The sequence below is a fragment of the Pimephales promelas genome, chromosome 5, assembly GCF_988280905.1.
Source record: "Pimephales promelas chromosome 5, fPimPro1.hap1.1, whole genome shotgun sequence".
NCBI lineage: Eukaryota > Metazoa > Chordata > Actinopteri > Cypriniformes > Leuciscidae > Pimephales > Pimephales promelas.
In genome coordinates, this window is record NC_142773.1 from 24,714,931 (window position 1) to 24,732,930 (window position 18,000).

General features: G+C 36.9%; 1 protein-coding gene across 1 annotated transcript; it reads right to left on the bottom strand.

The window, feature by feature from the left end:
- Positions 1-701: 701 nt before the first annotated feature.
- On the bottom strand, positions 702-16,177 carry fam163aa (family with sequence similarity 163 member Aa). Its single transcript, XM_039673941.2, has 4 exons — positions 15,714-16,177; positions 4,605-4,704; positions 4,298-4,412; positions 702-2,085 (listed from the first exon to the last, which is right to left on the bottom strand). The coding sequence occupies exons 3-4, from the start codon at positions 4,388-4,390 to the stop codon at positions 1,726-1,728; spliced, it is 453 nt and encodes a 150-aa protein (XP_039529875.1). The 5' UTR covers positions 4,391-4,412; positions 4,605-4,704; positions 15,714-16,177; the 3' UTR covers positions 702-1,725.
- Positions 16,178-18,000: the final 1,823 nt, after the last annotated feature.

Below are 18,000 nucleotides of genomic sequence, written 5' to 3' on the forward strand. Positions count from 1 at the left end.
TCTTAAATTTGTATAAATTCTATCCTTTAAACTAAAATTAAATTGTTTTAATTGAAAGGCTATACAATTGTTTATTGTGTTTCGGAATTATTTTACTGTTTAAATGTATCTGTGAAGCAGTTTCCATTTTAAAAACATCACATGACCTGCGTCTGGGGCACGTTGTCACAAAAGTGGAAATGTTCAATTAGCTTTTTTAGGAGTAAAAATGTTTGATAACCAGTCTCTTTCATAGTTTCCCGTAATCCACTGCTAGAATATAGCAACATGAATAGGAATATGGAAAAAAAACACAATTAAAGCAAACAGAAGCATTGGCAGTTAGTTCGAATAGAGAGACTTGACAGGAAACTTTTCAATCATTGAAATATTATGATCTTTATGTACATGTATTTTATAGATGTGAAATGGCTTTTATTACTCTGATCACAACTGACCAATTTTATAAAAGTCTACAGGCATTTATAAATGCTTACTTCATATTCAAAAGCATTCTGTGAAATATGTGCACAATCAGCTACTTTTTTCCTTCAGTATTTTAAACCATAGACTGATGTTTACTTCCAGACCCCCCCCCCCCCATTTCTGCCAAAAACGTATCCACATGTAAAATAGAAGTGCCTTCTTGTGATTTGTAATGTGATCCAGTTAACAAAGAGTGACAGTGAATATCGACATCAGAATGCACAAACCAATGGGACTGAAACAAGTATGTGAGAAAATATAATAATTTACATACACACTTTTGCAAAGACAAGGAAACTATTGTTCATATAATTATCATTTCAATAAGAACAATGAAATGTTTTTTTTTTAATATATATATTTTCCAGACATTTTCTCAGTGACTTTGCCTTAAGCAGATTTTTGAAAATGTTGTGTATAAATCTGAAAATTATATGGCATTGGAGATATCAGCAGCTACACTGAAATGTTAATTTAAAAAGCTCTTAGTTTTAAAAAGTAGTGGATATGGACAAATAAATAAGTGAGAGTGAACAACACATGACTCCAACCTCAATCTTATTTGATTTTCAAAACTGCCAACATATTTCACTGTGTGCCACTGTGAATTTTAGTTGATGTGACATATTTAAATACAAATTAACCAATATATCAGTAATTCATTTTACATTTTCCCAACACATCTTCATAGATTAAGACAATTACATTTTTTGGTTAATTTCTCATCCAAAAATAAGTGTTTAAAATAAAAAGATTCAGCATATCAGGGGCTATTTAGATAAAGCTGAATTTAATGCTTTTTCCAACAAAAGTAATTTATTTTAAAAGCTATTAAAAACTTTTGTCACCATAAACTATGAAATACTTAAGATGAGCCTTTAAAGCTTTCTTGGGATGCTCCATTTCTTTTTTCTTAATTTACAATATCCTTCTATATCTGACTTTTCCATGATAAATAAAATATCCTATTTGCATTTAACCTTTGACATTAAAAAGGCCAAAACCCCCACAAACACTTCAGTCAACACACAGCCCTCACAGCAGAGAGAGAGAGGGAGTGGTGTGCAAGAAGAAGAAGAGGTAAAACGGGTAAAACAAAAGACAATGGAAGACTGAAGATGGCCTTAGGCCTGTGTGGAAGAATAACGTGGCATCCTGTAGGTCTTTCGACTCTTTGCGCAAGGAGATGGCACGGCCCCCAGATGCTCTGGTTCACAGAGGCAGCTCTGTCCCTGGGTCCATCTCTGGGTCTGTAAGGGGTCAGACGTCAGTGCTGATGGCTCGTGTATTGGTGTAAAAGTCTGGTGTACTGCGGTGGCTCAGCACGGGGCCGTACATGGCGGCCAGACCGAGGGCAGTGGCGCCATGGTTCTCATAGTGAGCGGGCATGTAGGACAGCCGTTCGCCGCCATTACGCATCTCATCCGAGCCACGGAGGTAGTAGGGCGAGCAAGTGGGGCAGTAGCTCTGCTGCGGAGCGGGGTCGTAGGGCAGCGAGAGAGGTGTGACGGCCGCCCCGTCCACTCCCGGAGCGCTGCATGCGTTGCAGGCGAACTGTGGCTGAGGATCTCCGACCGAGCCCGCCTCCCCTTCTGACTCATTCCTCTTACAGCAGTAATACTGGGATGGAGGGACATTTAGATATACAGGGGAAACAAGATCAGGAATTGATGCTTCAACACAGATCTTCCTCAAATTGTTGAGTAACACGCTGAGTGTGCTTGAGCACAAAACAGAAAAGTTCTGGAATGGATTTGAGTTATTTACGTAATAGTGCTGTGCAGTCTTAATGTCATTTAGGTCAACAAGTAAGGCTGAAACAAAATTCAAAATACTTTCCTATGGGTTTTTGATTATGAGTAAAATAAGGTCTGTGGTCAGCACTATTTGAGACTTTAAATTAGTCACGCCTCAATAGTGAATTTTGCAAACATATGGATTGTGTCCGAAATTGCACACTCTCTTGAGTAGGTACTTATTTCGAATAAGTAATTATTTCACAACCGCTAAAAAAGTATGTTCTAAATAGTTTGAATGTGTGTAGTATGAATGTAATTCGGAATCAGCATCAGTTCATAAATCCTCTCCCGTGGCCTCATGGGATAGTAAAGCGTCCATCGTATGCACATTTCAGAATTTTGCTGGAAGTAGTTAGCCTGACTTCGTCATACTCATATTCTGGTCAGAATATGAGTCTGAGACCGCTCCGTAGGGCTTTGATTATGAGGCGTGTCTCAACCGAACCAGGAAAAAATGACCACGTGCTTTTCATTACGTCCCATCTTCTTAACTTAGCGACCGTCAGAGCCAGCTGATAAGTTACACTTTTGCCGAATATCTTTCCGATCGAAAAATGCTTGATTGCAGTTTTCTGTTTGTCTATTAACATTAATGCGCTGTCGATTAATTTTAAAAACAGACGTGACAGTGGAATCTATACATCTCAATTCTCCAGCTGCAGTCATCTTTGAGGGAAACCAGTTAAGCGCTCTTTGATAACGTGATGATTACGTCCCTGCAGATCATCTGTCCATCATCGTATAAAGCCCGCCCTGGCAATTTGATTGGCCTGATCATTTTTTGCCTGATCATAATTACTCCTCAATGGATCGAGTCCAGACCGAACTTCCCGACCCAAAAATGTTGTGGGCAGAGTTCGGGCTGGCATCCAGGCTAGGAAGTAGTAGCTCATCCGGGTAATTTTGCCTACTCTTTTATGAGTCCTCAGAACTAGGACATACTTGTTTTGTCACGTATGCTACTGTTTATCACCTACTGTATAGTAGGGAAGTATGAGATTACTTATCTAAAAATTATTCTTACACAACTTATTCGTTGATTTTTCTCATTTTAGTAGTAGTTTGCTGATTATTTACTCAGCCCCATGTCATCCAAGATTTCCATGTCTTTCTTTCTTCAGTCGAAAAGAAATTAAGGTTTTTGATGAAAACATTCCAGGATTTTTCTCATTTTTCTCATTTGGTTCATTCAACAAACGAAACGAACGAATTGACTCGGAAAAAGATTCGTTCATTTTGATGAACAAGTTCGAACAGGAGAGTCACAAACGTGCATCACAGAACAGAGCAAGGCGAGCATTTGAGCTTATAAAACTTAAACTTTGTTATTTATTTATTAAATGAGCGATCGTTTCGCTTGATAAGACCCTTATTCATTGTCTGGAATCGTTTAAAGCCCTTTGAACAGTTTGCAGTTTGTACTGAAAGTGTCTTTTGGACCTTGAACCGTTTGGTTCCCACTGTAGTGCGTTATATGGTGAAAAATGCTGGAATGTTTTCATCAAAAAAATTAATTTCTTTTGGAATGAAGAAAGAATGACATGGACATCTTGGATGACATGGGGGTGAGTAAATATCAGCAAATTTTTTTTCAAAAGTGAACTACTCCTTTAAATTGTGGCTATGTTGAATTATTTAGTTCTCTAATTTTTTTACTGGTCTCAAATCAATTGAACTAAAACTACTGAACAAATTGGTATAATGTGAAAAACGGATTAGCACAGCGTAGCCATGATTTACCTAAAATGCGGAAAAGAAATGACAATACTAAAACAAACCAATACTAAATTTGTAGCCACTTTTTTTGCAGTCACTAAATTTGCAGCCGTTGTTTTTGAGCGTTGTTCTCGGGTTTCTTGTGTCCCGCTCATCATTCCAAAAGAAGTTCAATTAAAAACAAAAATCATTATTCGTTTTCCCCCATTACACTGTCTTGCATCTTGTGTTTTAAACACAAAAACGCAATGTGTGTGGATGGTTCCGTATCACTTACAGCATTCTGCAGTAAAATGTAAATGAAATGCAATGCTCACCTGGAGTCTACAGTAACAAAGCACTGCAATGATACATAGGAGTATCACTGTTGCGAGAATTCCTCCGGTTATGACAACAGTTCCAGCTGTCATCCGACCAGATCTCCATCAAACCCTGAGAGAGAGTCAATTGTCTTACTGAAACTTCATTTCCATATGTAAAAACAGACTGAAACTGAGTTGTTAGTCCGTTTACAACTCCAAAACAAAGTTGAACTTTTGTAACAATTTTACCTAAATAACATTCAAAGGGCCCTGATTTATGTGTTAAAGCCTGTGGAAGGGATTAAGTCACTAAATCACTTACATTAGAAGAGAGCAGAGGGGACGACAGACCACAGAGAGTTTGTATTGCTGCTTCTCCTGACGCAATGCTCATTGGTTGCAGACGTTCACCAGTAGAGTTTCTGGATATCACAAAAGAAGTGGAACGTGTGATATGTAAAAACCGATTAGTTAAAAACTTCTATTTCAGCAATAGGATAATAGCCACAATAACCATTCCAGCCAAAAGGAGGCAGTATAACACAGGACATCACCACAGCACAGTATGTGTTCACAGAGGATCTTTTTTGCTTGCAGATTAAAAAAAAAAAAAAAAAAAACTAGTCAAATAATCAATGTCACCTTAAAGGGTTAGTTCACCTAAAAATAATCGTATAATTTACTTAACCTCAAGCCATTATACTGTAAGTGTATATGGCTTTCTTCTTTCAGCCAAACACAATTGGAGTTATATTAAAAAAAATTCTGGCTCTTTAAGCTTTATAATGGGAGTGAATGGTACCATAGATTTTGAAGCAAGAAAAAGCGCATCCATCCATCATAAAAGTAATCCATATGGCTCCAGAGGGTTAATAAAGTCCTTCTGAAGTGAATCAATGCGTTTTTGTAAGAAAATATTCATAATTGTAACTTTATAAATTGACGAGAGCAAAGAGCAAAACAAAACACTGGTTAGGAATTAGAAGTATAAAAATGAAAAATGCGTTCGGCTGAAAGAAGAAAGTCATATACACCTAGGATGGCTTGAGGTTGAACTAACCCTTTAACTACAGAACCCAGATTCAATGAAAGGATGTTCTCAAACCCATCACATACTCCTCCAGTCCATTTTTTTTTTTCTCAGAGTAAAAGCACTAAATTATATACAGGAATGGTGGAATGCTAATGCTGTTAAAAGCAATGTGCCATCTATTCTCCCTGGAATGTGTCCAAGCAGCGTGTTCTTGTCCCCTGCGCTCCTTGCCAGCGGTTAAACTGGAGGAAAGTACTGATCTGGGTTCTTGTGGTGGGCTTCTGGAGGTCATGATTGGGGCACTGATAAGACATGTTTGGACAATCACATACCCTGATGGGCTAGACAAGGTCGCTGTAAGTACACAGAGAACACTTTGAATAACAAGGATAGTTGGGGACTAGAGAGCGCTTGTGTTTATCCAAGTATTTTCTTGTGCTAATTTGTGGTGACTGTGAAAATTGACTTCAAAGTAATGCCATTTCTGCACACAATACCAAAATCCAAAATCCGTTCAATTGGTGACCATCTTGGCAATGCAGCTAATTTCTACTGTCTACTAGAATAGGGAAAGGCAATGTTTGGAAAGGAAATGAAAGGAAAATGTTTATTTTTTTTTTGTGTAAATGTTCGCTAAGCTTACACACTGCATGTATGGGCCAAAAAAAAAAAAAGCAGAGCGAGTAGATATTGAAGCTTGTGTTCGCCACTGAATAAAAAATAAAAAGAGTATACGACTTTTTAATCTGACAATTCTGCCTTTTTTTACAACACAATTATGAGTTACATCTAGCAATTCTGACTTCTTTTTTCTTAAATTAGCATGATAAAAAAACTCGCACTTTTAAGTTTAACAATTATAAGAAAATGTCCGAATTGTGAGCTGCCCCCCCCCCCCCCCCTCCTTCTGGATTTCGTAACTCATAATTGCGAGTTTATTTCACTGAATTCCTGAAAATGAACTCATAACTTCAAGGAAAAATATGTCAGAATTGTGAGCAATGCTTTAAATTGGTCCTCATGTCTCTGGAGAGATTTTTTTTTTTTTTTTTTTTTTGTAAATGGAGTCAATTATTCATAGCAAAAAGTAAAAGACACCACTAAGCGCAATGAACACTGAATACTCATACCATACCTTTTGTTTGGTGGTTTATATTTTGGTGTTCTTAAGGTTAATGAAAACTCAATAAAAAACAGACCTGTCAATGCTGATGATGGCTTCCCTCATCCCACAAACATTAACAAGGCGCACATAGTATACATTGCAAGAAATTGTTTGTATATTTCAATGTGCCCATTCATGAAACACGTATTCATGCATACTAATATTAGATGATCCCATGTAGGTCTATGTGTATTATGGCATGTGAGGAGAAGCAGACGGAAATGTGGTGCAAGAGGAAGTGTGACCCGGTGCAGACCTTGTCAGCATGCTCATTTATCACCTGGCTCACTCTATTACACCAATGAGTCTGCAGATCAATACACAGATGCTCGTATATCTCCGTTGCCATGGCACCCAAAGCTGCTGACCCACTTCTCCCCAAATACCCCAGCACCCCTTTCCTTCGCCCATTCTCTTTTTGCTTTCCTTTTTATTGTCTTTTCCCCTCCATTTACCAGTATATTCAGTGCGTCACCAGTATATGTCTGCCATCTTTACACTGTGAAGGCAGCACAGGAACCACACCTGAAACGGATTGGATCGATTCCTTTCCTCTTCCTGTCCGTTTTTAGGAGAAAAATCTGATCTATTGGAGACGTCCAATAGATTTCTTAGGCACGCCGAAAGAACACAGTACAATCAACATAGGAAAATCTCACACTACAACAATCAGCTGTGAAAAATTCTTCTCATCTTTAGATCTCCATTAATTCATTGTTCTGCTTTAATTTAGAAAAATCCCAGAAATAACGGTTTGGTCCTATTCATGGTTAGTAAAATGGGTGGGGTCCCTTTAACCCCAGTAAGTGATTATTTATATTCATTTATGTGTAAAACACTTTGAATTACAAAATGTGCTATATAAATAAACGTGCCTTGCCTTGAAACAGAGTATATACACTCACCTAAAGGATTATTAGGAACACCATACTAATACTGTGTTTGACTCCCTTTCGCCTTCAGAACTGCCTTAATTCTACATGGCATTGATTCAACAAGGTGCTGAACGCATTCTTTAGAAATGTTGGCCCATATTGATAGGATAGCATCTTGCAGTTGATGGAGATTTGTGGGGTCCAGGGCACGAAGCTCCCGTTCCACCACATCCCAAAGATGCTCTATTGGGTTGAGATCTGGTGACTGTGGGGGCCATTTTAGTACAGTGAACTCAACAGAAATTGAGACTCGTCAGACCAGGCTGTCTGATCTGGGGTCTTCCGCTGTTGTAGCCCATCCGCCTCAAGGTTGTGCGTGTTGTGGCTTCACAAATACTTTGCTGCATACCTCGGTTGTAACGAGTGGTTATTTCAGTCAAAGTAAATCACCTTTCTTTCCCATTCTGACATTCAGTTTAGAGTTCAGGAGATTGTCTTGACCAGGACCACACGCCTAAAAATGCACCCCTTAAGTCTCAAGAGCCTTTTACCAACTATATTTTTAAATATATGAAGAGATAGATTCCATTTATGTTTATCAAATGTCTGTGAAATTTGTTCAGTTCATGTCTCAGTTGTTGAAATGCTTTATGTATCTATCTCTTCACCTGCTCACTTCATCTAACCTGCTCAAGTTTCCTGGCTACTTTCTCTTTTTCTCCTTGCCTCAAAAATATGACTAGTCTCACTTCTTTAGCTTCCCCTCTGCTTCTTTTTAAAGAACCACATGATGCCACTTCCCCTCAATGCTCTGCAGTTTTGTGCAAGTTACTCTGGAAATATCATTAAATTACTGATAACTACTTTTAAAAGTAATGAAGTCACTGTTCTTATTACTTATTTCAAAAGTAATTAGTTAAATTAGCAGTTATGTTACGTTTTTCGTAGTTGAAGAGGTTTCTTCGCCCCACATAATTGACAGCACACAATAATGTTCTTACCATTGACAGAAATAAACTCAAAATAATGATTGTATTTCCTGCTACAGAATGTGTAATTTTCTCTCTCCATGCCGATGTTTGTTTTCGTTGATTTACCCAATGCACAAACATTTACTAGTCAAAGTAGGTCTCGGTAGATGACTTTGCGGACTCGACAGGCAGGCATCTGAAAAGTTTTTTCTCTTTTTACAATCTCTAGATGATAATACACCGCATTCTGTCAACAGCGATATAACACAGCTGTAACAAATAGTAACTTTGGGCTTGGAACTATACTCTAATTACTATTTTGACAATTGTAAAGAATACATTACTCGTTACATTACTCGTTTAGTAAATGCGTTACTAAAAAATAAATCAAATTACACCAATGCGTTACTGCCCAACATTGGTGCCCTGCTAGTGTTTGCTGTCTGTCATTCCCATCTTTGATCCAGAACAGTTATAGACTTTTTATCTGGCAGCTCTATCTGACCTCTTATCTGTCTGACTGCACCAGGGCCCATATAGCTGTGGGGGTTCCACATGTTTATGACACAAATATGTCTGTAATGTTAAAAGCAAAATCAAATCAAATTAAACATGACAGGTCAACAACATTGAACTTCATTTAGTATAGTGTAAAGAAGTTGCATTAACGTCTCCAAACGAAAGGCTGTCACATAACTAGATGTAAGCAAAAGAAAATTTTAATGAATACTCAGTCGAAAGCTGCTGTTTTTTACTGGTTTTTACGGTTTTAAGAAAAGCAAATGATAAACACATAAGCTAGTTTGAATAAACACTATAAACACAAAGAACATTAATAAGATTTATAATAATAAGATTTTTATTAAGATCAGCAAAGCTAGTAGAATGCAAACCCTGCTTATAAAGACAACACTGCATTCTAACTCATACTGCACTACATTTGGTTTGAAACTTGCGTCACGTCTGTTAAAAGTATGTTCTATATAGTATGAATGCAATTCAGAAGTATTCCATCCGGCATGTTGTCACTGTCAGTGATCAGTTGCATCGCTTAACTGTCATTCATAAATCCTCTCCTGTGGCCTCATGGGATCGCAAAGTGTCCAGTAGATGCACTGGTACTTTTTTTGCCTACTACTGCTTAAATACTATGAATTTGGACTCGACTCACACACTGTTTTTTGCCTGTAGTGAGGAAGTAGCCATTCAAATGCAGGGCAGGTTGCAGTATGAATTTCCATGCTAGTCCAGGCTGGTTTATATAATTAGTTCTAGTTTTGTTGGTCAGCATAGTTAAGAAGCCTGGTGGGGCACCAACATCCGAAACAACATTCAGTACTCTGGTGAGCAACTACTGTGGTCTTTTCAACAGCAGTATAAGTGTAAATAACCTCATATATCACTATTTAAAGTGGCAGCAAAACTGTCCTATTTGGTTTAAAAATTGTTAAATCTAAATGGCTAGCACTGAACGAACTCCTGTTTGACAAGTTGAACACTGTGACTATCAAACAGCTAATTTCCCTCAACATTTTCATTTTCCTTTTTTATGATTTCACCAGCTTTGTAACAAATCACAGCAGCGTGGCGCTAATAGAAAATAACTTGCAAAGAGCTGAGGCTGCACTCTGTATGGACAGCCCAAAGGGCCATTATTGGAACTGTCCAAGCATTCATTTACTCTAATTGTGGTTCTAACCTTAATAATATACACTTAACAACTGGGTCTAATAAGAGAAGAAAAAAAGAGACGGAAATCAAATCCCTTTCAGCAGACATTTTCTCATAATCCTTTTTGGTTGTAGAGAATTCTCTTACAGTGGGCTGGTTTCTTAAAGGATTTAGAGTGATCATGCTCAGCTTCTCTTTGGGAGCTGAAAGTAGAACAGAATTTAATCTTATCACAGGTCTTTGTAGAGTTTTTCTTTATTTTTGGGGGATTGTATTCCTTGTCAGATCAGATTCAGAAATAGATTAATAATAATAATTCCTAATACATCCATGTTGTAACTGATTCTATCTGTCAAATAAATGAGCGTTCTGGCATCATTAATCACCCTGTCATCTCAGACCTGTATGAAATGAATCTAAAGTAGAAGAAAAAAATCTATATTATTGGAATCCATTGACTCTCATTGTATGGATGAAAAAAATCTATGAGTCATTTTTCAAAACATCTTCTGTTCCACAGAAGAAAGTCATACAGGTTTGGAACGACATGAAAGCGAGTAAATGACAGAATTTAGGGTGAACTATGCCTTTAAAGCTACACTGTGCAACTCTTTTAGTTTATTCTTAGCTAAAAACACTTAGTTCTTTCAAAAATATATGTGCACATTTATGTATATTTACTTCGTTCAAGTAAATAAAGTATTCTCGTGAGTGTATAATATACCATTGAAAATACATACGGGTAAGGGGTTCTAATGTCGGTCGCCATGTTGCCCCTCCATCTTGAATGTACATTAGCCAAAGAGGGACATACCCGTTAATTCAAGCTTCGCCTTTCGCGTTTACGTTTTTGTTAACACTCATGGACGAGGTCGAACTGGAAGCCATGTTAATCTTAAACTACATTGGCCACTGTAGGAGTTAAAACGAAATCGGAATGGGCTTTATGCCCAGCTACACTACTTCCTGAACTTAAGTCAGCTCCTTGTTTCCTGTCTGCCATTATTGGCCAAATTGATTAATCCAGGTGTGCCTGACCTCAGTAGTCACGGCAACAATAATCAGACACACCTGAATTAATCAGTTTGGCCAATAATGTCAAAGTCTATTGAGAGGAACAGAAACTAATATTCACTGGATGGTCATATACATTTTCACTGCTAGATGGGGGTAAAAATCACACAGTGTAGCTTTAACACAAGTCAATTTGGATAAGTGTCAGTTAATAATATTAAGTAGCTGACAGCTGTAAGAAGCACTAAACATGCATATATTAAATACTCCCTGATGTATAGAACCACTCAGTTGAACTCAATGGGCTCTGACACAGTCAATGACAGACATTTAAAGCTACAGTGTGTGATTTTTACCCCCATCTAGCGGTGAAAAGGTATATGACCATCCAGTGAATATTAGTTTCTGTTCCTCTCAATTCCGATTTCGTTTTAACTCCTACGGTGGCCAATGTAGTCCAAGATTAACATGGCTTCCAGTTCGACCTCGTCCATGAGTGTTAACTCAAACGTAAACGCGAAAGGCAAAGCTTGAATTAATGGGTATGTCCCTCTTTGGCTAATGTACTTTCAAGATGGAGGGGCAACATGGCGACCGACATTAGAACCCCTTACCCGTATGTATTTTCAATGGCATATTATACACTCACGAGAATACTTTATTACTTGAAAGAAGTAAATATACATTAATGAGCACATATATTTTTGAAAGAACTAAGTGTTTTTAGCTAAGAATAAATTAAAAGAGTTACACAGTGTACCTTTAAGGAACTATTTAAGGAATAAACTCTCGAGTTTTATCAGATTAGAGAGTTTTGGAGATCCGTTGAGTTTCGGAGAGAAACCGATAATAAGAGAGAGATTGCTAAGCTCCTTGTTCTCACCTTCATGTGATTTATTCCACCATCTTAAACTCTGAAGATTCTGGTCATTCAACTTTAATGTCTTTTGGATTGATTGAAAAAGAGCCATGCTTCATGTTCTTGTTCAGTTTTCCACATCTATCATCAAAAAACCCCACAACATTTTAGAGTTTTGTTTTTTATAATACAAATAAAACCTCCAAATCTATAAAATCTGATGCAGCTTTAGTTTTAGCTTCTCTCTCTGTATGCCAGCGGGTCTCTGCTGCCTGATTTATGGACGGCCAGCATGCACATCCCGCCCCAAGGACAAATCAAGAGACAGCTTCAGATGTCAGGCTATAAAGCAGCTGCTGACTGGGTTCTTATTCAGCAATTGCCGCTACCCCACTTAATTCACTGGCGTTTATTTAAAGCACAAAGAGAGACTATCAAAAATTGAAACAAGAAATTTTGATGGACATGGCACACATTGTTTAAGGTGACAGATACAAATGTTTCACTGTGTCAATCAGTGTGATACTGATCATCTAAATGTGCTTTGAAGATATGTATATATACTGTATATATATATATACATATATATATATACATATATATACATATATATGATGTTTATACATACATTTATTTTTATTCTGCTTTTTTATTTCATTCAGAGATTAAAAAAATGGTTTTAAATGTTTAAAATAGGGGTGTAACAATATATCGTGCCACAATATATCGCAATAAAAAATGCAACAACAATACGTATCGTGGATAGTGAAAATTCGTATCATGGATTGTGACAATATGTATCGTAGATAGTTCCCCCAAAATAAAAATTACTGTGCAAGAAAAAGTCAATTTTTTCAGAGTTTTAGTAAGTGGCCGACATTATTTTAAATATATCTAGTCAGTGATAGAGTACAAGCATATTCGTCTAAAATAATTCTGTATTTTCAGCTTCAGAATCATGAATATTTTTATTTTAGTGTTAGTGTTACCATTGTCCTTGGGTCACAAGCACCAAGTCCAAACCTATTCATTTAAACCCACAATGTAATATCAAAGTTAGCATTTTAATCAACAGTAAATTTTTTTCATAACCTTTTATCATATGTCTTGGAGTATCGCAATAATATCGTATCGTGAGTTCAGTATCGTGATATGTATCGAATCGTGACTTGAGGGTATCGTTACACCCCTAGTTTAAAAGCTCATAAAAATTTTGAGATGTTCATGTCCACATGCTACATTATAGCAAAACATAGTTTGACATAGTCGCAATATTGCGGCAATAATATTGTATTATATTGGCAAAAAAACAAAAAAACAAATAGTTTTATATTAGTTGGAATTTTACCTGTCAACATGTCACTAATGTCACTCAAAGTATGCACATTTATTTGCTTAAATAGACAGGCTTGATTGCTTGTATCATTGCAAAATGTAAACTATATTATCATCCAGCTCTGCTAAATGCAGCATGAATATAAGATATTATAAACAATACCATCATGATTTTCTATAAAAAAAAGCTAATTTTTTTGCGTATTGTGAAATGCGCTTCAAATACATTTGACTTGCCTTGGCATATGCGCACTCAACTATGTCAGGACAAGAAATAAAAAAAAAATAAAAAATCATGTAAAATAATAAATACAACAAACGCAGTCACAAAATTGAAATTCATTTTCCCACATTTCAGACAGGATCACTGACAAAAGCTCCAAACCAACCTCCGGCAAAAGCTGCAATGCTAATGAGCTCATTCAGGCGAAAAATTAACTTTTTAAATCATTGTTTACACAGCAGGAGTCAAATAAAGTGAAAATGGCAATGCAGTCAACTGTGCACATGTCCAACTCAGCAATAAGTATTAAACTTCTCTCTTTGGATGGCTCAAACAATACCGAGCTGATGACTCAGATGCCGTGTGCTCTGTTCACTCATAAACGCATTGTAATTTGTTTTTGATGTGTGTTACATTAGTCAGAAACAAACAGAAACCACCGCAATCACAATGCTGAGAGGCTTCTCTTGACAGCTTGTCGGCCTGATCTATGATGTCACTTATAACAACGCTGTGGGGAGATAGTAAGGTGCACGTCCTTCTTCATTATTAAAATGAATCTCTCCTCCGCGGCCATGCAGAGCTAGTTCTGGCCCTGTGAAATGGAGAGGCAGGAGCTCTGATCATTTTTGAATGAATCCCTTCTCCGGACTCCTAAATAATGGCATGAATATTTCGGTGTGGAAGCCTCTAACTTTGCACTTGAAATCATGGCAAGCCTGCAATTTTAAAGTCGGCCCTTTTCAATTATTCAAATATCATTCCAGTAACAATATTTTTCCATCACCAGGCCATTTAGCCAGGTAGCGAAGGAAGGATTTTTCACCCCATTCTCTTCAAAAAGCACTCATCTCTGCTGTGTATGAAGAGAATATATTTATGTCTAAATCTGGGACAGTTGCATGGATTTCAAAAATGAACAGAGAAAAGAGGAATATCGTCACTCGCTTTTCTTTGTCGGAGAGTATAAATGCAATCATGTCCATTTATACCATATAGATATGATTATTATTACTTTTACTGTTAAAGTTGTTCCTAACATTGCATGGATGTAGTCAAATATGAATGTTTAAATTGGCAGCTAATCCTAATATTGGGGTACAATAATGTCCCCCTCAATGTCTATGGTTGTTTACAGTCCTGCAAGCAGTTAATAATGACACTACATAATTAAACAATTCCACCAATTTCTCTTTTTATCATAGTATAGTAGTATTACATCATGATGTCATCGCTCTTTGGCTTTTAACCCCTTTGTTTGCAACGGACAAGAATTGTTTGCAGAAAAGCCCTTGATGGGCTCTTCCTTGTCAAGTCGACTCACAGTGAGAGTGTTTGACTCAGGCAAACAGGCTTCCTCAACCAGTACATCTGCCAAGAGCACACTGCTGGAGAGAGCTTGCCATGTAAATCCAGCAAAACAAACAGTTGAAAACTAAAGCAGCTCCAAACACACCAGGCCCCCTTGGCAGATAGAGCATCACTGGCCTAGAAATTATGTCTCCACTAAAACAGCATCTGTGTATGTGTCGTGTCTGCTAGAAACAGACAACATATGCTCCCCCCTCTGGAAAACATACTTCTTGGCCAAAAGCTATAGCTTTGCATGAGACATCTGACTACTATTATGCTCAGATGTCACAAAAATTAAATCTACACTATGACTATCTATCTATCTATCTATCTATCTATCTATCTATCTATCTATCTATCTATCTATCTATCTATCTATCTATCTATCTATCTATCTATCTATCTATCTATCTATCTATCTATCTATCACAATTTAACCACACAGTAGAAAACAAACTAAATAAATAACTAAAATTCTGGCACAATGTAATCACTTTATACAAATGTATTTTCAACTATACATACTTTACACAGTAATTCAATTAAACAAAATCTACTAGAATATAGTATTGTCAAAACAAAAAAGTGGTTCAACATAAATTTGTTATTATTTTTGGGGCGATGGTATATATATATATATATATATATATATATATATATATATATAATCACCAGAATTTAGGATTCTCTCACCTTCATAGTTCCAGTTTCACCAACATGAACAAGTGGACAACAGTGTGTATTGTGTCCATAGGTTCTGGCTTACTATGTGTGTGTGTGTGTGTGTGTGTGTGTGTTTTAATTCATGCAAACAAAGAGCATGCACCAAAATTCATAACCATACAAATTGAATTGCCATTTCAAACCTTACATTAGACTGCATTCAAAATCCAATCAGTGCATGTCAGCTCATAGAAGGACATTTCAGTTACCTTAAACCTGTTTCTCCTCCAGGGCGCAGGGTATAATTCCAGATGACTGCTGTCTGTCAGTAGTGAACACACTACTGTAACTGTTCATCTGGGAAAGGATTGTCTGAGGCTTTGCTTCGTTTGCAGAAATGCAGCGTCCACTGACTGAACAGCTAGCTTTTATTATCTATCTGAACGGATGGCCGTCACATCATCATTTGTTGCGCCTGTAATTCCGTATATTCCCTGCGAAATGCGTGTATGGTGTGAGTGAGAGACAATATAACGCATCCGATCTCGCAAATAAATGTATAGTATTAGCCAGATTCGGTGTAGTGTGCAGGCAGGCTGTGAAGAGCGCTTACGGTCCCTCAGGAGGAAGCAACAGCCTGTAAGATGATGATGATGATGATGATGATGATGATGATGATCGCTGCACGCGCGGCGCGGAAAGGGTCAGGAAACGAACCCACACCTTTACAGACGTTAAACTAGAGGAAAGCGTCAGCCAATGAGCGTGCGTCATGTTTCACATGACCAACGGCCAGAGAATATGACAAAAAGTGACAGCATTCACATGCAACTTGGCTTTATCTTGACTTTATGAGACGTCAGACGTGCATGGTGAGTTTATAATGGTCAAGTAATTAGGCAACATTATATTTTTTTGTTTAAAGTTAGTATGACTATAGCGAAAAGGTTCAAGTTGATAATACATAAAGAAAAGGTTAAATAGACTGCAAAGCATTTGGTTGGTTATAGCCAGAGGTGTAAAGTCCAGGTTCAGAAAGTAAACGTCCTCCTCAATATTTTGTTCCAATCACCTGAATTTGCTAATTAGCACAGTTTTTCAGCCAGGATATAGAACTACATTTATTTAATTTAGCTGATGCTTTAAAGCTAATTAGTTATTAACTATTAGTTATTAATTAATATGGCAAGACTTTTACTTTTGGACCCCTGGACTTTACACCTCTGTATATAGCTCAGAATCAATCCATCCATCCATCCATCTATCCCACAAGAATTTGGTTCAGAGAATGGGGTTTAGTGTTTTAGCAACTCTGTATTTTTTTTAGCAACTCTAACAAACTGTATTATGACAGGTTTCACAAATAATGAATGAAATAATGATAGAAATAATGTCTCTTCTGTAGTAGAAAAATACATATATAAATAATAAATAACTAAAAGAAACACCTCCAAATTGAACAAAAATATCTCACACAAACTTACAAAATATATTTATATCTTTAGTTTTCTTTCTATTTATCCTGTTTTTCTTCATAATTTTCCCATTTATATTTTGCTGTAGAGCTGATCTTTTCCAGCAGTTTTTTTGAAAACCAGGACATTTTAATTACTTTATTAAAAACAGCCAGGACAGGACGTGAAAACAGGACATGTCCTGGGAAAACAGGACTGTTGGTCACCATACTTTAACAGGCTTTTATTTTCCATTTGTCAGTGCTATTGTTGCAAGAAACTAAGCAGATGAACCACTTGTTTGAAACACAATACTGGTCTACTGACCTATTAATTGCACATTTCATATTGCACAAGACTGGACCAAATAAACACATCAGTAAATGAACGTTCAACTAATTATGAGAATAATCAAACCTCACTCACATTTTATTTTTTTTAGGGAACTTTACCTTTAAGTATTGGTAAAAAAGACCAACGAAGACACGATCACCCACACTATGCACAAAAAAGCCAACAAGCTCTACCTCCAGTTTGTGCATGCACGCAAATGTATTTGTGCTCGCACACAAACACACCGATACGAGCAGAAGAGATCTGTGACAAAGCTGATTGAGCCTACTTAACTCATCTGTGTCAATGCATTTAAAGCAGGAAATGTGCTTTAGTGCAAAGCTACCATACTTGTCATTTGACATCTTTCTAATTAAATATTACACACGACATGGGAATGCCATTCCCTCCTCTCTCACTCCGACACTGTTTTTTTTTTTTTTTGCTGCTGCAATGCCATTTATCTTTTATCAAGTATATTTTGCATCAGTAATATTTTTTCATTTTTAAAAATCCATAATAGTAGATTAGTACACAAATTATAATTACAACTATGAATTTATCTGTTATCAAATGAATAAAATTAGGTGTCTGAATCTACAGTAGCATTAGATGCCATTATCTCACTAACGAAAGGCCAATAAACCCAATTAACCTGCCTCACAGAAACCCTTGTTTCTTTCCCTTGCTTTGAAGCCTGGGAGGCACACAATTATTGTCCTTCTTATATTTTCATGATCCATAAGAGCAGTGAGGCTCGCAGCTCCAT